The 23,595-nt window shown below is 44.8% G+C and overlaps 1 protein-coding gene across 1 annotated transcript in view; it reads left to right on the top strand.

The window, feature by feature from the left end:
- PBK (PDZ binding kinase) overlaps positions 1-23,595 on the top strand; it is a 192,208-nt gene that overhangs the window by 64,027 nt on the left and 104,586 nt on the right. The window contains exons 3-4 of the mRNA XM_069605635.1: positions 13,835-13,906; positions 21,425-21,527. Coding sequence (XP_069461736.1) covers positions 13,835-13,906; positions 21,425-21,527 — 175 coding nt within the window. The remainder of the gene's footprint in view (positions 1-13,834; positions 13,907-21,424; positions 21,528-23,595) is intronic.

Genomic DNA, 23,595 nt, shown 5'->3' with positions numbered 1-23,595 from the left:
GCTCCTCGATTGGTGAAAAAATTCCATCGGGATTTCCCAGACAAGCCAGGGCCAAGGGGAAGAACAACTTTAGGAGGGGCCTTGGGTGGGGGCGGGGGAGGCATGGGAGTGCTGTCATGATGCTCACCCCGGGCATCCGGATCGAGTCCATCAGCCCTGGGAGCAGGCATCCAGATACTCATTAAAACCCTGGCGCCATAGGCGCCAGGCTCCTAGACTTTACTTGCCATATGCAGACCATGCTGCAAATGAGTCCAAGCCAACGTGAGGCCTGGATGGGACTATTTTATTACAGGGACTATTTTTCACTCGGGTGTGGTTCTGGGGAACTTCTTACCTAGGACTACTTTGCAGGCTATTTAAACCATGCCCGAACAGCAGCCCATGCTTTGCGTTATTCTGCATCCAGCAGCGTGACGCTCACCGTGTCTGCAAGTCAGCATCCAGTCTTCTGCCACGCCCGCCTCGAATCTGGAGCTCCTAGACAAAAGGCAAAGAAAGGAGAAGAGGTTAGATCACAGACATTATTTGATTCCTTACCTGATTCCGGACCCAGCACCTCTCCGAGCCTGGAAAGGAAATTATTTCAGCATGCTTCGCCAGCAGCAGCGCCGCGTTCTACTCACCAGTCCACCGCATCTTTCGACTCGGCGCTGCCTCCATCATTTTCTTCGTCGAAACCCAGCACCTGGGGGGGGGGGAGGACAAAAGGAATAACAAGGTGAGCCGAGAAAACCAACAAGGACAAGCTCTTTGCCACCATAGGCTTACCTGCTTTACCACCGGAGGTATTCTTTAATTCGCCGCATTTTCCTATGCCGCACCTATAAAGGGAGAGAAAACAGCAAGTAAACTCATGCAACCTTTACCGGACAGTGTTTGGTAATACAGACTCTTACCTGAACGCCATCAGCTGCCTCCAGGCAATATTCTTTTGGACCCAGCTGCAACCTAACGAGGGAATGGAACAAGAGTGAGCATCGGACATATTGAACTCTTTGAACTTTATAGACACTGGAGTTAATATTCCTCCGGAACTCCTCCAGTAACTTCAACCCAGTGAAGTAACTGGTATCCACGCGCCCCTGCATGCCATGCAGGATGGAGAGCTCATCATTTAAAAACATAAGGTGAGGTTACCAAAAGGGAATATCGGAGGTGATTAGTGGGGAGAACGAGAACTGTTGGGGGGCCATCACTAAAGTCCACGGGTGGCTAAATCCCTTTCTCCACTTGCAGGAGAATACTTCTACGAGTCCAGCAGACCAGATTAGGCGGGCCAATCCAGACTATCATCTCTTCACTACGCATCACGTTGGTGGAGACCGCAGCTGTCCGGGTCCGATCGACGCCCCTTTGGGAACCAGGTGAGCGTAACAAAAGGCAAGACTTTGCAGCGCTGCGCATAGCGCTTACTTACCGCATCATAGCGCTCTTAATGCTCCATTTCCCAGTGGGGCTCAACCAAGGCAGTTTGCTGCGCTGAGGCACCGCATACCTAAGGGAGAAGAGACATTTTAAACAAAGAAAGGCATGCAGGATAGCAACAAAACTAAAGGACAGCAATAAGACCTACCTGAACAATATCAAACGGGCCGGCGTCAGTGAAGTAACTGGACCGCACTCGCCTATGAAAGACAACGCGCCCCTGCAAAGAAGGCAGGACGGAGAGCACGCCTAATTCTACCACATGTTGAGGAGAGGGCGCCAGAGGGACTGAAATCATACGGGGGTGGAGGGAGGATACTTCCTGAACACAGTCTCCTGTATTTTCAGGCAGAACCTTTCCCTGCAGACCATATCAGGGCAAAGCTGAGAAGCATACCAGCGAGTAACCCGGCTGGGTGGCGTCCCTGTGGATACCAGGTGAGCGTAACACATATTGGATACCCTCAGTCTGATGGCTGAGCAGTTTTCTGGTAAATCCTTGTTCGCTGACGGGTGTCAGATCCAGAAATTGTTTGTGTGCAGAATGAGTGCTTGGGGACACAAAAGCACAGTTTCACCATTAAGCTCCAGCCCACCCCACTATAAGTCGTATTGCTCAAGGCATAAAATAAGCAGTCGTATAGCAATGCGCTATGTCATTCTGTAGGTTTGCTAATGAAATTGACACTTGTGTAGCAAAGTTAGCTATCTAAGTTACCCTGTTCAATGAAAGCACAGCTTGCCTAGCATCCATCTCTTTCCCTAACTGCCCTCTATACAGTCTTTTCTCTGGACTTTGTTAGTTCAAAGGGGTCAATGGAGCGAGAGTCCAGCAGTAACTATCTTCTCCACTCTTGGGTGCCATAGGCCTGTGTGGGAGTGCTAAGCAATTATTTTTCAAATAATTGCAAACCAGAACTAATCGAGATGATGCCTTTAAGCGAGCTATATCCTGTCTGGCAAATACCAGTATGCGTTAACGTTCTTTTCTTTAAAACAGTCATTCAATTCCTAAAAATGTAAGTTTCTGGTTTTATACATATTACTGTATTGCTACAGGGCATTGTCCATGTTTTACAGTAAAGTTTAGGTTAGTGTATCGAAATCTGTGTTGTCATTGACGAGTGAACAATTATGAAAATCTATACCTAGTACTGTAGCCTGCTGTTTGCATTCATTTTGTCAACTGGTGCTCAACCCATGAGCTGCTCCCATCCTGCTGCTTTATACCAGCTACCCTTGAAAGTAGGATGACCGAAAACTACAATATTGCACCTAGTTTGCCGTATGCTACCATCCACTCTGCTTAGTCTCATACTTTCTTTCCTCTTACATAATGAATACACAAAGCTAACTAGATGTTTGCGTAAGTATTGATCAATAATTCAATCCAGTCTGTACATCTACAGACCTACTGCACTACCTTAGACTGTAGTTAGCCTCCAAAGTTGATTATATTAGCACCGGCAAGAGAGCTGGCCAAACTGTTTTCACTTGTGTATAGGCGCGTTATAAATGCCATATCAGAGCTTTTTTATCATATTTGTTTGTGTCCATTCATGCAGCTAATCTTTTACATTTTACAAATGCACATTCAGAGCTTGCAGTCTTTTTGCCCACTCGCGAAGTCGAGTAGATTTTATGAAAGGCGAGCACCATTTGCTGTGGGTTTTTGGAACTTTAAAGTTTCAATGTGCATGGCTGGCCTCTCGGTGTGTTAGAATGTAATAATATGCATCTTTCATGGCCCTAAGCTAATCCCTTTTTCACTGTCAAAATCCTATTTCATTAATATTCAAAATGGGGTTGCATTTGTCAGTCATTGAGTAGAAACAAAATAGAAGTGTGTACATGGCTTCCTCTGTCAGTCATTACAAGACAAGCCTGGGTCCATGGAGAGGGCGTGTATTAAGTCGCCTGGCCTTCACCGATAAACCTAGGTTAAATCACATTTAAGGACAGGTTCTCTTATTCTGCGAAGTAGGTTTGGCTGTTCCAATATAGCCCTATTCTCTTCTCTAAATGCTATGTAAACGCACCAAGCAGAGGTTACATGTTGAGTCCGTGTTCAGCCCTTCCACTGCACAAAGAGTATCTTTTTAAGGTTGTACAAATAGGATGACCATTGTTGGAATGGAGGGCAAATGGATTCTGTATTTAAGTCCTCAAACATAATTCACTGTCTGTGAACTGCAAGAGTTTGTCATTAAAGCCAGAAGTAAAGTGGAAACTTACAATATAACATAACTTCTGTTGAATATGCAATTATATTCTGCCTTCTGAGGATTATTTATTTTATTTGTTACACGCCCAGACCCTCAGGTATCGCAGCGTGGTTACAAGACAGCTAAGGAATTAGTAATACATTGTTACAGAGTACAAATATAAGCATTGCTGGCTAGCTGGTGCAACAGGATAGATAATATTTACAGTTTACAGTTTTCACCAGCATGTTACACGTATGCTGAGACCTGTCCCTAGGTGCTAATATTGGTTAAATAACCACGTTTAACAATTTCTTGTATCCAGGGAAGGAGGATTCTTTTTTTATATTAATGGGGAGGGTGTTCCAGTCTTTAGGGGCTAGAGCGGTGACGCTGCTACCCCCCGCTCTAGCAGTTTTGAAACAAGGGGGTGCCAGTAGGAGGTTTTCATTGAATCTTAGTGATCTCCTGTGTTCTTTTAGGTGTAGAGTATTAAGATAGATTGGGCCTTTCTTGGTCCGGCATTTGTGTGCAATACATAGTGTTTTAAAGATAATTCTAGCTTTGATATGGAGCCAGTGAACGTCCTTCCTTGTCTTGAAAATATGGTCTGATTATTTTTTTTTTTATATATACCTAAGGCTGCTCTTAGGACTTTTTTTGCAGTAGTTACATTTTGGAGAGATTGGTATTGGATGTGTCTAGTAGTAATACATTACAGTAATCCAATTTCGATAGTACTAGAGCTCTGGCTCTCACTCCTAATGTTTTCACTAGCTTCAGCACAGGAATAACGGTGCCATCGATATTAATGGTTGAGTAGTCTGAATGGAGAGTCGCTATTTTGGCTGGGGATCCTACGATGAGGACTTCTGTCTTCTCGTCATTGAGACAGACTATTTAGTGACCTCCAGTTTTGTATGATGACGTATATTTTGTGGATAGTTACGGTATCCTGGTCATAGTTGCCTGTGAGTGGTATGAGGATCTGGGTGTCATCCGTAAAATTTGTGTATATGACACCCATGTCATCTAGTGCTGAACAAAAGGAGTTTGGTGTATGCGTTGTACAGCATGGGGGAGAGTCAAGAACCTTGGGGCACTCCGATGGGGAGTGGGATGGGGTTGGCCGCTTCTTTGCCTATGGACACTCTGGACGTGCAATCGGTTAAGAAGGATTTAACTCGTGCAGTGGCTTTGCTGGAGAAGTTAAACTCTCGGGCGAGTGAGGTGCCAAGTTTATCATGGTCCACCAGATCAAATGCTGCAGAGAGGTCCAACAGCAGGAGTATGCAGAGTTTTCCAGAATCTCTGATGGCATCCATCTGGATTTTGAGGTACAAAAGTGCTGTTTCTGTATTGTGGTTAGGCCTAAAGCCTGGTTGTCTGGTGATTAGGGCAATATTATGTATGTAGTCTGAACATATTTGTGTTATCTTGCAAATGAATAACACATTACCTATGATGATGCAGGCTTAATTTGTTGTATAAAAGGAGAAGCTGTGTACTATTCAGGCACTTCAATTCTCCACTCTCCATGAATTACTGGTCGTGGAAGAACCTGAAGTCCGCTCAAGTGTATGATATGCTCAAAATAAATCTTAGCTTGTAATTTTGAAAATGTCTCAGATACTCTACTTTGTTTGAATTATAGTGCTTAGATGTTTCCGGTGCTGTAGTGTGCCAAACATAAAGTGGGTTTGTGGTGACATGCTCCGTTTTACAGAAACTGAATTTAAATATGTTGCCAACGTTCATGTGCATTTCTCTTATGTCCAGCAGGTAAACTAAGTTTCTCGACTTGCAGGTGTAGCTGAATTTTAAAGAATTTGCAAGGCTGAACTCATCTTAATAATGTCATACTTCAGTGGTACACAATTACTGCTGAATCGTTACTCATTTTATGTCGTGGGTACTCCTGCCCAGTGCATTATCTCTCTAACCCATCTCGCTATGGTGGCTGATGCAACTGCATGAAAAGGCTTCCTACGCGCAATGAACAGCTGCGTAATTCTCCTAGGCCTCAACTCTGCTGTGGCCGCCTCATAGTCTGATACATTGTGCTACGCACAGCTTTGTATTATCTGGAAAATTAGGTAAGATTTCGTTCTATTTTCCACATTAAAGGCTACCCCTTCTGGGTAGAAGATCCTTCGGTCTATCTCACGTCAGAAACTCTCCTACATATTATGAGGCATAGAAGCATGGCTAACTTCCCTGATAACTTGGATGGCGACAGGTCTTTGTTATCTGGCCAAGCTAAGAATAACTGGAAAACCATTCTTGCGTCCCAGAGAACCGCGTATTTCGGGCTTGGGTGGTTTCCGTAGCTTTGCTCCTTCCAGGAGTTGTACCACGGCGGGGTGTTCCCCTACTGGGTGTCTACTTTCTCATGCCCTGCCGATATCGCAGACCTGTACACAGTAAGCGACGCCTATTCTGTAAGCGCAGCCTTCCTCAAATCTTTTAAATGGGATCAGCACTTATGGCTGTGCAGTATGACAACCATCTATTCCAAGCGGCACCATAGCTCCGAATGGTGTAAGGCGCCCATGAGTTTCTGATGGTCTGCAGCAAGCTGCAAAATGCCTGGCAGCTCCCAACGTTGCCGGAAACCCTGCAAGCCAGTAGGCGTAGAGTGCCCTCGCTATGAGCGGGTGAAACTGACCGTTCAGACACTGAAGGATGTCCTCCCTGTGGGGAATCACTCTCGGGAAATCCATAGAAAGTTCCATCACTACTGGAAACCACAGCTGGGACTTCTACATCGGTACTACGAGCACTAGCTCTACCTGTTCTCTCTTCACTTTCGCTACTACTCTTGTCAGCATGATAAATGGAGGGCATGCATAGTGGACTGCTCCTGCCCACTGCTGCAGGAACGCATCTGTCCCTGCTGCCTCCGGTCTTTCCTCCAGCTGTAGAACATGGGCAACTGGGTATTGAGCCTGGTGTCAAACAAATCTAGATCTAGGGGTCCCCACAGTCACTGAAGAAGGTTAAAGATGTTCGGGAGTAGTCTCCAGTTGCTGGAGTCTACCAGATATTGCAAATTCCAGTCCGCTACTACATTCTGAGCCCCTGGTAAATATTCAGCTGATACTGATATTTGCTGGTGAAAGCAATGATGCCAAAAATCTGTCCCCAATACTGCCAACATCCTGTAAGACGTTCCTCCCAGTTTGTTTATTTACCGGACTGCTGAAATGTTGTCCCTCTTGAGAAGGACGCAACAGTTTGCTCGGTCTCTGGTAAATGCTCTCACCGCAAAGGAACCTGCCGAGTTCCAGACAGTTTATGTGAAGTTGGAGTTCGTCCTGAGACCATTTCCCTCCTGTCTCTAGATCTCCGCATAGAGCTCCCCAGCCTGCTCTGCTGGCGTCCGACTCTATCACTAGATCTGGGGTATCTTGGAAAATTGCTCTGCCGTTCCAGGCTTCCATGTTTGTAACCACCAATGGAGCTCTGTCATGGCTTCCTGCTTTAGGGTAACGAGCCAGTAATAGCCTAGCCCTCCTCTGAAGTGCCTGATTTTTAGTCTCTGCAGGGCTCTCTAGTGTAAGGGGCCTGGGAGGATTGCCTGAATCGAGGCGGCTAGGAGACCCACTACGCGAACTAGATCGCAAAGCGAAATAACTTTCTTCGCTATCAGTGCTCTTAGTTCCTTCCGTATCGCTCGCACTTTCTGAGCTGGTAATTCTAGCGCTGTCTTCTTGGTATCTATCACGAAACCTAGGAACTCTATTCGCTGGGCCGGGGACGGGTGCGAGAGGGGGTCTGACTTTTCCATATTTATGATGAAGCCGAGGGAGGCTACTAGGTTGCAAACCCATGCCGCCTGGTCACGTAGCTTGGCTGCGCTCTGTCCCAAAATCAGTATATCGTCTAGGTATATTATTTTTCTTATTCCTCGCTCTCGAATGGCTGCCGCTACCGGGCGCATGAGCTTGAAGGCCCACGGAGCGGATGCTAGCCCAAAAGGGAGACATACTTCCATACTTCCGTGTCTAAAATCGAAGATATTTTCGATGCTCTTGTGCTATGGGAATGGTTAGGTAGGCGTCTTTGAGATCTAGACGGACGAGCCAATCTCCCATCCTGAGATGATCTAGTAGAAAGACAGTTCATAAACGAAACTGATTTTTTCTTTACCGAGGATTCCCAGCCTGACGACGGGGAATATTCATGAGCATATGAATCCATGCCAGACCCCATGCTGGAGAAAGTCAGACCCGTAATAAATTTGAAGAGTCTGAACGGATGGGTAGTTTCCCCCAGCGGACGATCCAGCAGCGCCTGGACTGTCGGGGAACCCACCGAACAAGCGGAGGCGAATCCATCCTTCACCTCCATCCCCTACACCGAGGGATACGACGGTGGTGACGATGGGACGAATCTCCCATCACCCCCTGCCCGGGCATCCCCCCTGAATAAATTGGCTCTTTTCACGCCATGATCACCAGGGGAGCTTTACCAGCTATGCCTCGAAGAGCAGAAGGAAGGTTTCCTCTACCAATGACGGGAGACCAAGAGGAAGACCTTCCTCTCAGTCCCTTTACTGGACGACATCTGGGACGACGGACTGTCCCTGCTGAAGAACCCGTCCACGGCCCCTGCGAAGTACTGGGTCCTAGAATCCGCTCCTATGTGCCTCAGAGCACAGCCGTCCCCGGATTCGGTTGTCTCCGCAGGGTCCAAGAAGAAATCGGCAGGGGCGGTGGCATCAACTTTGACTTCCCCACCGGACGGCGAGGGGAAGAAGCTGGACGCCATTGGACAACGGGTTACGACCATCAAGGCGGCCAACGCCCTCGCGATCCTGGCACGCTATGACAGGGAGCTGTGGTTCAAGATCGTCCCCCTCCTAGACTTTTTCCCAGATGACAAGGAAGCCCTTGAAATCCTGCAGGAAGGCGAGGTGGCGTCAGACCATTCCATCACGGTGGCCACGGACATCGCCGACACCGGGTTTCGTCAGATGGGCAACATTGTTTGCCTACGCTGGCTTGGTTGGCTCAAGGCCACCGATTTCCGTCAGGATGTGCAGACCAGGGTACTGGAGATGCCCTTCGACGGAAACAAACTATTTGGGAAAACTGTGGACGAGTCGCTACAGGCCACCAAAGCGGACACTGAGACGGCCCGTGTGGGAGTCCATCTCCACTGACCGTTGGGTGCTGGATGCACTGGCCCAAGGGCACACTCTGGAGTTTCAAAGAAGGTGCACCCATTTCCCTCTTGTGGCCAAGAAAGAAAACCACGTTCCACAGCTGCTTCTGGAGGTACGAGCCATGCTGAGAAAGGGTGCGATAGAACTTCCTCGTCCGAAAGAAGACCGGCGGCTGGCAACCCATCCTGAACCTTCAGCGCCTCAATAAATACATCAAAGCCCAGAAGTTCTGGATGGTTACCTTCCAGCACGTGCTGAGACAGCTGGAGGAAGGCGACTTCCTTTCGTCGAGGAACTTGGAGGATGCCTACTTTCACATCCCCATACACAAAGAACATCGAAAGTTCCTACGTTTCGTGGTGCAAGGGTGGCACTACCAGTTCAAGGCCCTGCCCTTAGGGTTGAAGTTGGGTCTTCACCAAGTGCCTGGCACCGGTGGCGGCGCGGCTGCGCCTGCGCCTGCTGGGGATCCACGTCTACCCCTACCTGTACGATTGGCTCATCCGAGAAAAGTCAAGAGAACTTGCCGTCGACCACACTGCGAAGACTGTCCACCTGCTCACGGAGCTGGGATTCTCGATCAACTTTGCGAAGTCACACTTGGTACTGTCACCGGACGCTCTGTTCCTGGGAGCCAGACTCGACACTGTGGCGGGGTTGGCTTCACCGTCGGAGGGGAGGACAAAGGCCATCCTGGGCAAGGTCCAATGGGTGGCCAGGATGAGGTCCCTCAAGTCCCTGCTCGGCATGATGTCATTTTGCAGCTACCTCGTGCACCTGTGCAGGCTGAGGATGCAACCACTGCACTAGTTCCTCGACGCCCGTTTGAGGCAAGTGACGGGGAGGTTAGACAAGATCTCCCTCAACAAGACTTTCCATCAAGCGATCCGATGGTGGGGCACCTGCCCGCATCTCGCGGCGGGCATGGACTTCCAGACCCCAACGCACCAAGAAACGGTGACGATAGACGCCTCCCTGGAGGGTTGGGGAGCGCACACCAGAGATCTCCATGCAGGAAGCCTTTGGCTCCCGGAGGAGAGTTCCCTTCACATCAACGTCCTGGAGCTCCGGCCCGTGTTCTGGGCCCTCAGGTCTTTCCTTCTGTCCCTCAAGGGCAAAGTGGTACTGATCTTCACCGACAACACTACCACGATGTTCTACATCCGGAAGCATGGGGGCACCAGATCCCCAGCCCTATCCAAGGAAGCGCAGGATCTGTGGCACTGGGCCGTCGCCCAGGGGATGTTCCTGGTACCTTCATCTGGCAGGAGTGGAAAACGCTGTCTCCCACTCACTCAGCAGGGAGCTGCGCTCTTGCCACGAGTGGGAGCTTCGGCAGGATCAAGTGGCTCTCCTATTCCGACGATGGGGCAGTCCCCAGAACCTCGCCTGGAGGTTCGCCAGCAGGTTTCCCCAGCCGGGGAGCATGGGCGATGCATTCTCCTTCCCCTGGAACGGGCTGTTCCTGCCGTTGCTTCTGCGACTCATCAGTCAACTCAGACGGTCCTGGTGCAGGATGATCCTCGTTGCACCGGTGTGGCCGAGGCAGATATGGTTCCCGGACCTTCTGGACTTGTCGGGGGGGGCCCCCCCCAATCAAACTACCGACGGACGCGGATGCTCTCGCCAGGCCTGAACCTGCAGGCCTGGCTCCTGCAGCACTAGAGTTTGGAGGCTACGATATCCCGGCGGACAGCAAGGAGGTACTTGTAAAGGCCAGGGCATCCTCGACTCTTAAGTGCTATGGACATAAGTGAAATGCGCCTACAAACTCTAGGCGCATGCATGACACTGCCTGTAACACCTACGCATTGTTGGATGAATCGTGCCATGCTTGTAAACACCAGGCTGTTCTGCCCCGCCCACTACTTTGTGGAGCAAAGTTATAGTACTCACCGCCTGGTGCGTTCTGCTGCCTGTAGGCTCATCTTCCCCCTTCTGTTCTTGGGGAAATGGCTTCTTGCTGGGAAGAAGTTATCCTGCTGTTGTGATTCCCAGTATTGGGTTCTTGGTCCCTGGGCTCTTCTGTGTGTGGTGAAGCGACCGGAGGCCCGACCCTCTGTCGTCCGGTCCCGGCAAAAACACGGCCGGGAAATATTCTCCTTGTGGAGCTTTGAGCTTTCTCCAGGGCGGAATACGTCCCTATGAACTGGTTCATTTCCGTGGCAAAGGCATTGCCAAACAGCAATTTTCAACAGGACCCCTCATCTCCTGTCTGAAGAGAGCGCGCAGGTCGCATTTCCTAATAAGCAGACTGCGCGTTCAGCCCAGTGGTGGGGGGGAGCCTACAGTAACGCCTGTGTCTATGGCCCTTTCGGCCAAATCCATAATTTTTGCGAGGGGGCCCGTAGAGGTCCAAGAGCTTATCCTGGCAGCCCCGCCATGCCCTGTCAACCCCTTTCCTCACATCTTTGGAAGATTTTGTAACCAACGTGACCATCTTTGGGTCGAGGTCTGGGGTGAGATTTTGTAACCAACGTGACCATCTTTGGGTCGAGGTCTGGGGTGTCTGTTACCTTGCCTGGTAGCTCAGGCCTGGGGCATTCTGCCCTTATTTCTCTGTCGAGAGGTTTTCTAATATGGTGTCATGTACTGGGCAACTCTGGGTAAGGGCACCCAGTCTGTGGATTTAGGATGTCTTATTGCTTCCGGATCAAACATATCTCCCGGCCCTTCTCGTCTGGAGGTTGTTCTGCCATCTCTGGTTGATGAGGGGATACTTCCTCCTCTCCGCTTTCTTCACCTGGAGTGTATCCGGCATCCTCTTCTTCCCCTGCATTGTACACCCCTGGGGCAGGGGGTCGAGAGCCTGGCACTGTTGTCCTTCTCATAAAGGCCTCTTTCAGCCTGCTCGCTGGGGTCAACCGGCTCTTAGGGTATCCAGTCTACCCCTTCTGGTTGGCTCGGGGGCATCATAGTTTTTACTCTTCCGAGCCTTCTTACTGCCCTTAAGTTCAACCCCTGAATCGGGGTGTTGCGCTGAGGTTCCCTCGCCTGGGCTGAGCGCCCGCCTCATCTTGGTCTTCTCCTGGTCAGCCATCTGCTTATTCAGCATGGCCTCTAGGCGATCCAATCTTTTGTGTCAGGGGGAAAAACCCCTCCAAAACAGCTTGTGTTGAAGAGTCTCCAAGGAATCTTTTAAAGCTCGGGGAAAGGTCTTGGTCTTTCACAATGGACTCCTCTACCCATTCCTCCGAGCTCCACTCTGGAGATGTGGATCTCGACCCTCTGGGCTCATTGTATTGTGCCATGTTAATGTGGGGACCTGGAACCTCAGCTTACTTTTATTTTTTCATTGCAAATTTTTTATCAGCCTCTCGGACACGCCGCACTGTTCATTCACTCGCAATTTTGAAGTACCGGCTCGGTGCATGCTGTGGCTGCTGGGGTGAGATCGCTCTCCCACGAGCTTCCGCCTGGTCCTAAAGGCCGGGCGGGGGGACCGCTCTTATGAGCGTATGCGTACTACTCTAGGAGGCGGGGCCAGGATCCTCATGAGAGCGCTCCGGCTCCTGAAAGGAACTAACTCTATCCCCACACACACTGGCCCCTTCTGCTTGTCTACACGTGAGGTACAAAACCGCGTATGTGAAATACGCTCATTATCCTGAACTACGGCAAATTAAGCATGCGCTTGCCTTATAGAAATGCTATTCTATAATCCTACCGCTGCGAACGTGGTCGCACTTACCAATATGGTACTTTTATGCACAATTATGCTAGTATTGCGCAAAGGTAAGGAGTTGGGGGTCATCAAGGATCCCTCTTATATGTAGGAGTTAGCTTTTGAGCTGGATAGGACTACAGGAGCTCAGAGGATTATGGGCATTTGTAGTCCAGAGACATTTTTACTGAGGTTTTTCAAACTATGCTACCCCTATGTATGTTTTTAGACCTCCAGGAGTGCTGGAAGGAAACAATAAAAGTGTTACCAAGTTTAGGAAAAAGTATAATACATGTTTTATAAACTGCAATTATTCAGTATCTTGATGCAATATTTCAAGTTGAAAGCAAGTGGGATGAAATCTAAAAAGGCTGTAAGAGAAACCTTTGAAAGTGGTTAAACGCTTGATAGAACGAAACAAAAATGGAACAAATTCTGTATTTGTATCTGATGTATTGTTGAAAAGTAATTTGTTCTTGGATCTTGCTTTCTGTTCTAGTTGGATACTGCCTTGCAATGAATTTATAAATGTTACTTGAAATGTAAATGATATAAGTATGGATGTAAAAGCTCTATTTTGCTTTTTGAAAGATTCAATTTTCGGAACCAACAAAAATAAAAAATGTTTAAGTTGAATTGCTGTTGGAGCAGTAATAAAAAGAAGTAAAGCATAATGCTCGCCTCCGTCTTGTAATAGGATAGAATGTGGTGGTTAAAAAAAAAAATATATGTATGTATGTATATATGTATATATGTATATATATATATATATATGCACACGTATGCCTTGGGAAACATATGGCTATCCTAGAAGAGCACATCAAAGGGGCTTTCAGTGGGAGGAAAACTTCAGTAGAAGTCCTTCTGGCCATTAAAATAAAGACGGAGATCTAGAAAAATCAGCATTGGTGGAAAAAGCAAAATGCTTAGGGATCCAATAAAATGTTGCAAAAGAACCCAACAAATTTAAGTTCTGTGCATTTCTGGCCAGTTGAGGATTGCCACAATCTATTTGCCTTTAGCACTGCCTCATTGAAGGCGGTAGCAGACAGTTAGCATTAGAACATGTTGTTATGTCCGTCAACGGCCAGCAGGCAAAGAGATGCAACGAAAAGAATAGCACTTTAGGATCATCCACAAATATTGGTTTGGCAATTTTGGTTGCATGGAAATGTTTGTTGTGTAAACAGTTTAGTTAGGAAAACCTTATCGTCTTTGTTTTTTTAAAAATTCTTTTCAAAGATATTTTTTCAATTTTTAGTTCCGTTTAACTTTCTTGTGTCAATTTTCCGGATGATCGTGCTTTTGTGACTGTCCTCTTTCTGTCTGCTAAACTCATTGAGTCGCTTATTTTATTTGCCTTCCCAGGCCAACCTTCTGTTACACTTGATTGTGGAAACAGTTTTCGAACGCCTCAGCGAAATAACCGTAAAGGATCAGGTGAGTAGCTATTCAAATAATTGTACAAGTGTACTACTCTGACCATTTACTGAATTCCCGTCCTATCTGCTGACCCTACTGGAAAGGATTCATTACTAAACTTTACTTTGGAATTAGTTTCTAAAAGTTACACATTTTCAATATATGGGCCCCATTAGCTGTAAAGTACATCAGAAATAAGTTGGTATTCTACATCATTCCAGATAGACGGGCCTCCAGACTGCGACTGAAACCGTTCCAAATACAAACAGTAATGCACCCCCTCTGAGCTGCACGTGCCTGTAGGGACTACTGACGGAGCTTTCCTTCCTTGATGGGACTCTCTGTAACTGCTGCCTGATTAGTCCCCATTCTTTAGGGTTGCCTTGATATCTTCACGCAACCTGAAGTGCATGCAGCTGATTACAATGCCTAATATTCTTATTTGGTGGCCTTTTACGAAGTCTACACTCGTGCTCATCCACGTTACCACCACCCACACATAAGCATACTGCGCTAAATACATTGTGGCACCACCTATGCAAGGTGCAGCTGCAGCACTGGATAATCTACTACAGCCTTCCTTGCTTAGATGAGAAGCTGCAGATTGTACATCCACACTGGAACCTAACCTACCTCGGCAGAAAAACAATTTGCACCTGTTTATTCAAAGTAGTCTTCCATCCTGTCTGGTAAAATGCCAGTGCCAGACAGATGTGAATCATGCTCCACTAGACAATGTCTAGTGATTATTTAATCTTTGGCAAGTAAGAAATGGTGTGATGTGTGCATGTGTAGAATTGAGGTGGTGAGTGCCATTTTATGGCTGGTTTGTAGCTCGTAACTTGAAAAGGTTGCCCTGTGCTTAGTACAGTTCCCATGATTTTTTTTTAATTTTTTTCAGACATATGGGGATTCTCTGGCCCAGCAGAGACCATAATTATTCACGCATCTCGGTTTAGTGCTTGGTTCCTGAATATTTTGTTTATGGTCACCTTCATTTGTCTGCTGAAAATGCTTATTATTCAGACAGCGTAAGAATCCGAGAAAAAATCCCCAATATGGGTTGTTGCGCAGTTTCACCTGACCAAATGAATAAGTATTATTCTAGAGGGTTTGCTGCAGTAGTGGGGCAAGGAAGGTTAGTTTTCTCGGTCTCCCTTCCAAAAGGTGTGTACTAGTTTTGGGAGATGTCTCACAAGCTGCGCTCCCCAACTCTTCATATAAATGTAAGCGGTTATTTGAATGGATACATATGCCCACAATGTCTGTTAGTAAGGAAATGTGGCTAAAGAAGTCTCTGTTTTATGATTATAAGAGTTTATTTGCAAACATTACACGCCACTCCAACACGTGTTTCAGCCCTCTCTGGGCCGTCCTCAGGGCGTTCAAAAAAGTATTATTCATAAATAACTGTTTCAAACATTGTGACAAGGTATTGTAACATTTTCATAATTCACATGTGATCATTTTAACAACAAAGGTAACAGGTCATAGTGCGAGATAAGCACAGGATGTAAGTGCGAGGTGAGAGGACAGAGGACAAAAGGTGGGGGGGGGGGAGAAACGAAAAGAGAAATAAAGCAAATTGATTAGTGTTGGGAAATGTTCTTTTTAAACAGAATCAACATATGTGCTACCAAGTAGGTAAGTATAAAAGATGTATGGCATAACCACATCACAAGAAGGAAAAAGCAGTATATAGTCGTGGGGTACCTGTTATGGTGAACCCTGCATCGTGTGCATTTCTTTGCTGAATAGCTTTTCCAAAGATTTCTGTAAAGTTAAATCGTGCCACTGATTACTAAATATGTAAGGCACAGTGTTGGGTAATTGCGATTGGTAAAAGAATTAGAATAGAGTGCTCGTGCTTACCAGTAAGTTCTGAGCTTTCCATGAAGTGTAAGAGGTAATGCGCTTCAGTTTCCGTGCTTTTAAACGTCTATTTAATGCTCTAAGAAACAAATGGGAAAGGGGCATAAGCGGCATAAAAGGCAAGTTACGCCTCAAAACCTGTAATCATATTCCTGCAGTCTAAGTAATCAGAAAAATAGCATGGTAGCAGACGCTTACCATTAACCCCTTGAATGCGTTTGTGTGCTGTCTCCAGCCTGCTCGCCGGTCATCCTAAAGGAATGTGGGTGTTGTCTGGGCTAACCAGTAACAATTCAGCTGGAAGATAAAGTCACTGGTCATGTGATCCGTTGTAATTAGGGTTGCCAAGCAACCTTGTGCACGGCTTGAGTTTCGAGGTTTTATTCCATGTTAAGTAAAACAGATCCAATGTAACTAAGACTATGTACTGCAAGATGTTTAAAGGCATACGGCTAAGTGATAGATGTTTCTATTATGTGGTCCGTATATTGCGTGATGTATATAATGTAATGATCACACATTGCATGAATAACGTGTATTAGTTCGTCTGTCAGAAACAACGTAATTGATTCTGTGTGTTACGGAAAGTTTGTAAATATGCGAATAGTTACTAAGTGCTTCTATTACGTAGTCCAGTACACTGTGTGATGTAAATTAAGTAAAAAAATTGAAATTTAAGACGTAACGTGTATTTGAGTACCAAGTGCCTGGTGAATAGTCAGCCGCCTGACTGTTAGAGGGCGTACACGTTTAAAGTACAGCAGTGGCCTTATACAAATTGTTGTATTGTCAGGGTCTCATTCAAAGTAAATGTATAGGCTTGGGTTATCTGTGCCCTAGACCAGCAAAAAATGAATTACAGCCGTTACATATTTAAATGTCTCTATTTATGATTACTATATACTTAGGGTTTATAGACGAATAAAAATATTCATATTAGAACCAAAGACGACCTGTTCGGTAGTGGATTATTAGACTAATGTATATCTCCTAGTATTTTCTATGTCCCTATCGGTGAATCAATCCTGTGAAGGTCTTGGTTGGAAAGTAGTGTTAGTCAGTAAAGTGGAGGTAAGGCAAATGCCACATGGGTTGGTAGCTAGTTCTTAATTGAGAAAAGGTTGGTAAGATGGAATATGCAAGAACATTAGGGTTTGGCAATAGTAATCGAGTTCTTAAGTTTTTTTTAAAAACACCAAGCTCGTATTGCTTTGATAATGTTGAGAAGCAGTATAACAGTGAGCGTACTAGGTCAATGGAGGTCAATTAGCACCTCTTGAGAACACCACAACAGGCTGCGTAATCTATTGTGATGTGGCGATAGCCTCAAATATCAAATTATAATTGCTGGTAATCAAAGAAAAACATTTAATTCATGGTCTTGATTAAGACCTAACTGTACACATCTGAGCTTGCATATCATGCGCGCTGCAGCTTGTTCTAATCTTAATTGTCTATTTCCTCCTCTTGCATGTGGTTTGATATGTTGCAGACCCACGAATCTGATATCCTTTCTGTGCTCCATTTGGTGCTCCTTTTGCCAGTGTGTTGCAAAAGGTAATTTCAAGTTCTGGCTACTCAAGTTCGCAAGATGTTCTCTAATACGTACTCTCAGCTCCCTGATGGTACTGCCAACATATACTTTTTTACAGACACATATGATTCCATATACAATGAATTTGGAACGGCAATTAATAAAGTCAGTAATGTTGGTTCTCCAAATTTTCATGACATGAGAATACTTTGGTTGGAGATAAGGCAAACTGACAGAAATTATAGGTCCCACACTTGTGGAACCCACTGGGTCTGATGCTCTGCCAGTTTTCCTGTCTGTTGGTGCGAGATTTCATAAAGGAGGGACAGAGTAAGTTTCTGAGGGTCGGTGCCCTTGAGAAGATAATTCTAGGTTTGTCTGTGATGTAATTCCCCAAATCTGGATCCAAATGTAAAAGATTCCAGTGTTTGTTCAAAATGAAGTAAAGGAATTTAGAGTCACTCGAAAATCTGGTAATAAAATTAACATGCTGTGGGAATTTAGTAGCATTTTTGTCCTGCTCACTCATGGTCTGTGTAAGGAGCGAGGACCGGGTAGTTGTTTTTACATTCTTCAATGCCTGTTGAATGGTAGAAGTTCTGTAACCTCTCTCTTGAAATCTGGCTCCTACAGACTTGCATTCTTTTTCAAATTGTGCATCTTCACTGCAGTTTCTCCTTGCTCTGAGAAATTCCCCACGTGGTATGTTATCAATCACATTTCTTCTATGACTGCTTTAAGCATGTAAAATGGAATTAACTGCAGTGTCTTTACGGAAAGTACAGGTTTGAATAGTTACATTGGTAACGTAGATCTTAAGGTCCAGAAACGTAATTTCAATTGGGTCGATTTTGCCAGTGAATTGAATACCAAATTGGTTTTGATTAAGAAATAGCAAAAAGTCATTGAATTGAGGAAGTGTTCCTTCCCAAATTGCAAACACATCATCTATATATCGCCTCCATACAGGAATGCATTCTATGTATGGGTTATTATGGGAAATATGTGAATCCTCGAAGTATGCCATAAAAAGGTTTGCTAGGGTGGGAGCATACTTGGCACCCATAGCTATGCCCTTGATTTGGGTATAGTACTTATCATCAAAAATGAATTGGTTATGATTAAGGGTGAAGACCACAAAAGACTTGAGCATCTGAACATGCCCTGCATGTGATGCTGAATGCGATCTGAATGAGTGATCTATTGTTTTAAAAGCTAATGTATGTTTAATTGATGTGTATAGTGCAGTAACATCTAGGGTAACTAAAAAGTAATCTGTTTTCCATTGAATATCTTTCAGAATTTGTAGCATATGGGTTGTGTCTTTCAGGTAAGCTGGGATTTTTGGTACAAGATCCTTTATACGCGAGTCAATGTAAGTAGCTAAATTCTCAGTGACCCTTCCCTGGCCACTCATGATAGGTCTAACAGATGGCAGTTTTTCAAATGGTTTGTGTATCTTGGGTAGTATATACAAAGTAGGCATTACAGGACTAGTGTTGTTCAGAAAGAGTTTTTCTTAATCAGTGAGCATTCCCTGTTGGTACCATTCTTGTACTAGTATCTGAAGTTCTTGAACAGTTTGGGTCATTGGATTATTCTAAAGTTTGTGGTAGCCGTCTGGAGTTGCTAGGTGTTCCTGAGCCATGCTGATGTAGTCTAATTTATTGAGGATGACAATGTTGCCTCCTTTGTCCGCCTCCTTAATAACAAGAGTGTCGTCCGCAGATAACTCTTGGAGAGCCAATTGTTCAGATTTGGATAGGTTGGAATTTTTGCTGGTGTACCCTTTGTGTTGTCTGTCAATATATTGGTGAATTTCCTTGGTAATTGCTTTGTAGAAAACTTCTATTGCGTTATCTCCAGTAATGGGTGGCATAAATTTGGATCTGTTCTTATGTTCCAAAATATCCATATTCCGTTGATGTGTCCCTAAATCTTTTTGGATCTCAGCTATTGATTGGCCATTCTCACCTGCAAGGTTGGCAAGAAGGTGCATATTTTCAATTTCCTGGATACTCTTGCTACTTATAGGGGGTAACACTGTCTGTTTTTGAAAGATGTCCGGTTTATTGTGAAAATATTTTTTCAATTTCAGTTTTCTTGTAAATTTATATAAATCAATGTGCACTTAGTAACTATTCGCATATTTACAAACCTTCCGTAATACACGGACAATCAATTACGTTGTTTCTGACAGACGAACTAATACACGTTATTCATGCAATGTGTGATCATTACATTATATACATCACGCAATATACGGACCACATAATAGAAACATCTATCACTTAGCATTATGCCTTTAAACTTCTTGCAGCACATGGTCTCTTAGTTACATTGGATCTGTTTTACTTAACATGGAGTAAAACCTCGAAACTCAAGCCATGCACAAGGTTGCTTGGCAACCGTAATTACAACGGATCACATGACCAGTGACTTTATCCTCCAGCTGAATTGTTACTGGTTAGCCCAGACAACACCCACATTCCTTTAGGACGACTGGCGAGCAGGCTGGAGACGGCACACAGAAACTCATTCAAGCGGTTAATGGTAAGCGTCTGCTACCGTGCTTTTTTTCTGATTACCTAGACTGCAGGAATATGATTACAGGTTTTGAGGCGTAACTTGCCTTTTATGCCGCTTATGCCCCTTTCCCATTTGTTTCTTAGAGCATTAAATAGACGTTTAAAAGCACGGAAACTGAAGCGCATTACCTCTTACACTTCATGGAAAGCACAGAACTTACTGGTAAGCACGAGCACTCCATTCTAATTCTTTTACCAATCGCAATTACCCAACACTGTGCCTTACATATTTAGTAATCAGTGGCACGATTTAACTTTACAGAAATCTTTGAAAAGCTATTCAGCAAAGAAATGCGCACGATGCAGGGTTCACCATAACAGGTACCCCACGACTATATACTGCTTTTTCCTTCTTGTAATGTGGTTATGCCATACATCTTTTATACTTGCCTACTTTGTAGCACATATGTTGATTATGTTTAAAAAGAAAATTTGCCAACACTAATCAATTTGCTTAATTTCCTTTTTTGTTTATTCACCCTCACCCCACCTTTTTGTCCTCTTTACTCTCACCTCACACTTACATCCTGTGCATATCTCGCACTATGACCTGTTACCTTTGTTAAAATTATCACATGTGAATTATGAAAATGTTAAATACCTTGTCACAATGTTTGAAACAGTGATTTATGAATAATAATTTTTTTTGAACGCCCTGAGGACAGCCCAGAGAGGGCTGAAACACGTGTTGGCGTGGCGTGTAATGTTTGCAAATAAACTCTTATAATCATAAGACGGAGACTTCTTTAGCCACATTTCCTTACTAACAGAAATTGTGGGCATATGTATCCATTCAAATAACCGCTTACATTTATATGAAGAGTTGGGGAGCGCAGCTTGTGAGACATCTCCCAAAACTAGTATTATTCAGACAGCCTTTGAGAAAGATGCATTATGAAAGTAAATACTTAACATCTCTGTAATTGGGAATTAGACCACAATGTTGGGCCTTCGAGCTCTTGACGAAATTCTGACCATCAGTTTGGGCCATTTTTCTTTGAGGTGTGGACTGGTCTTAACTGATGTATATGTGTTCTACATTACAGTAAAATCAATTTGGTATAGAGTAAAGCACTTGCTAAGCTTGGGGTCGCCACAATGCCGACATGGCTCATCGATATGCTTGAGTTGATCGTACATGCATGCTTAGTCAGAAGGATTCTGCGTCGGCAGCACCTACTAGGAAGAGTGCTGAACCGAACCTTATTACATTGCGATTGGGCTGCCTACTTGCAATCTATCCACTCGTAGCCAAAAAGGTACTCCACTTGCAAATAGCTAGTTGCTTGTCTTTAATTTGAGCCGCCTTTGATAGTAGAGTTCAAGTTCGTGGTCAAGGCTATAGACTGCATTGTCTGTCAAAATAAAAATGGCACGGAGCTTAAGCAACACGAGTGTTGTAAAGGGGCTGCACGATATCTTGGCAAAGCGTCACAAAAGATGAAAATGTGTTCTCGCGAAAGGTGCCACATGCACATTTTATTTGTTTACTCATTATAAGCTTGTACCTTACTGAATGCTTTCAATGTCTTATTTATTTAGGGGGTTCATCGGTGGGTACTCCTACAGCGTTGGTCATCCCTGCTTCTCCCTTCATGAAAAAGTTAGGATATGGAACTGGTGTCAATGTCTATCTGATGAAAAGGTAAGATGGAAAAAAATGATCTGGTATTTTTAGCTGTCGTGTTTGTGCCGACACATGGAACATTGCGTCGTAGTGGTCAGCTGATGTGTTTGATTATGGGACATGTAATGCTTTTACAATAGTGGCTAGTTACCATATTGGCAAATTACAATATGACATTGACAAATGCCTCACTGACATGTAATGTACATCTTAGAGACTTCAACTTGGAGGTTCTGCTCACTGACAATAACTGTGCAAAAGAAAAATTGAGCCAGGGCACTAAACCTTTTCAGTTTGACTTCTTCATTCACAAAAAAAGCATTTGTAAAATGAAATCGCCAGTAAAGATTTCAAGTAGAGCAGCCCATCTATATGGAAGACCTCCATTGAAAAATGCGTCTTCAACAAACTATAGCCGTGGTGAAATTGAAGCTAGAGTCCCTGGGGGATAGGGTAGCAGGAGTGGAACAATGCTGTCTGGTAATTGTTGGGGTTAAAACAATTCCAGTGTTCAGTGAATCTTCTGAGGGTCCAACATTGTGTACTGTAGACTATTGTGAGACTGAGGAATAAAGAGGCCTCGCTTGAAAACGTGTAAACGAAGATATCATGCCTGTGTTTGCAAAAATAACCCAAAACAAACCTTGATGAATGTAAAGCCTGGGAATGTTGCAAAGGGGAAAAGTTAATGAAGTCACAGGAAAGTGGGGACCCGGCCCTGGTGTGCAGTATCCCAGAGGAAAGATAGCTGTGTGGGAAGGCTGAGCCCAGATACTTTGCCACATAAGAATTGCTCATCATCCAGGATTGCGGACATCTAAGCTAAACTTTTAGTATTTAGGATTAACATCTCCTTTCCTCACTGTTGGAGATTATAGGCATGCTTTGAGGATGTTAGAAATTCTATAGGCTTCTAATATTTTATTTTGTACTAAGTTGGAGGATGGACTGGGCATACCCAGTTCCTGAAGTATACCTGGGTTCTATTAATTTAAGATCCATGCACGAGATTGAGTGGTTCACTTTTGAATTGCTCATAATGAAAAACCAATTGATACTTTTGTCACTCTGCTTTCTCTTCTTGGCCACGATCATGCGCTTCTTTTGGACACTCATGATGTAACGCAGTTTGGGTTAGGGATTACTGTAATTGGGAAAACAGCCTGTATGTACTTGGGTGATTTTAAAAAAAAATGTCTGTCGGCTTTGCTTGAATGTTAATATTTCATTGTTTAATTGCCAATGAACATATTTTTAAAAGTAAAGATGCTTTAAAGAAATGAAGTCTAGTGGTGAAAGTTGGCCCACCTGTACGATCCTTTGGTAGAACTGTCCCAAGCCTTTGACTGTGTGCTTAGCTGGTGTGACTAATCTGAGGATGTTGTCCCTTCTCCCCTATGGGGGAGACCTTTCCCATGGGGTCAAGGCAGTGCATACATAGTAAAATTGTCTCCCTAGAGTGGTGCATAGGGGGGAGGATCACATGGGAGAGGAAGCCCCTTATGGGATTAGGGATGACCATCCCCAGAGAACGCGGGATACCTCTGCTGTAATGGATCCTCCCTCTTTGCCAAACATAAGCCCTCCTTCCCTAATTCCCTCTAGTGCCAATATCCTTTGTTGTAAAGTTAGCCAACCTAAATTGTTAGACCTGATTTGGGCACCAGAGAACATAATTTGCTTTTGGTAGGGTTTTCTATACTCTGGCCTAGTGATGAGGGTCTAGGCTAAGTGTCAAGAGGCAGTGAGCTTGTAGGTCCACAATGAGCACACACAATGGGAATCGCATATTACACTTGATAGTATGTATAAAAATTGTTATTTATCTATGGCCAAGCAACACTATGAAAAATGACTACGAACAGGTAGAAATACAGTCACTGGTTGATGGCATAATACAAACCAAACCCCTGTAAAAGAAAGTAAAGATTAGATTATGCACCAGTAGTTCACAGAGAGTTAACCCTAACTTCAATTGTCCTTCCCTTAATTGTCTGGGGCCTTATGCCCAAGAGTGTTTGAAGCTGGAAAAATGAAGGTAGGGTCACTGGGGTCCAGTGAACAGCTCCAAGGGTTAGAGGACAAT

Source organism: Ambystoma mexicanum, chromosome 4p, assembly GCF_040938575.1.
Source record: "Ambystoma mexicanum isolate Mex_15411 chromosome 4p, UKY_AmexF1_1, whole genome shotgun sequence".
In the NCBI taxonomy this organism is placed as follows: Eukaryota; Metazoa; Chordata; class Amphibia; order Caudata; family Ambystomatidae; genus Ambystoma; species Ambystoma mexicanum.
The sequence above is the reverse complement of the archived record's forward strand: the minus strand, read 5'-3'. Positions and strand labels throughout refer to the sequence as shown.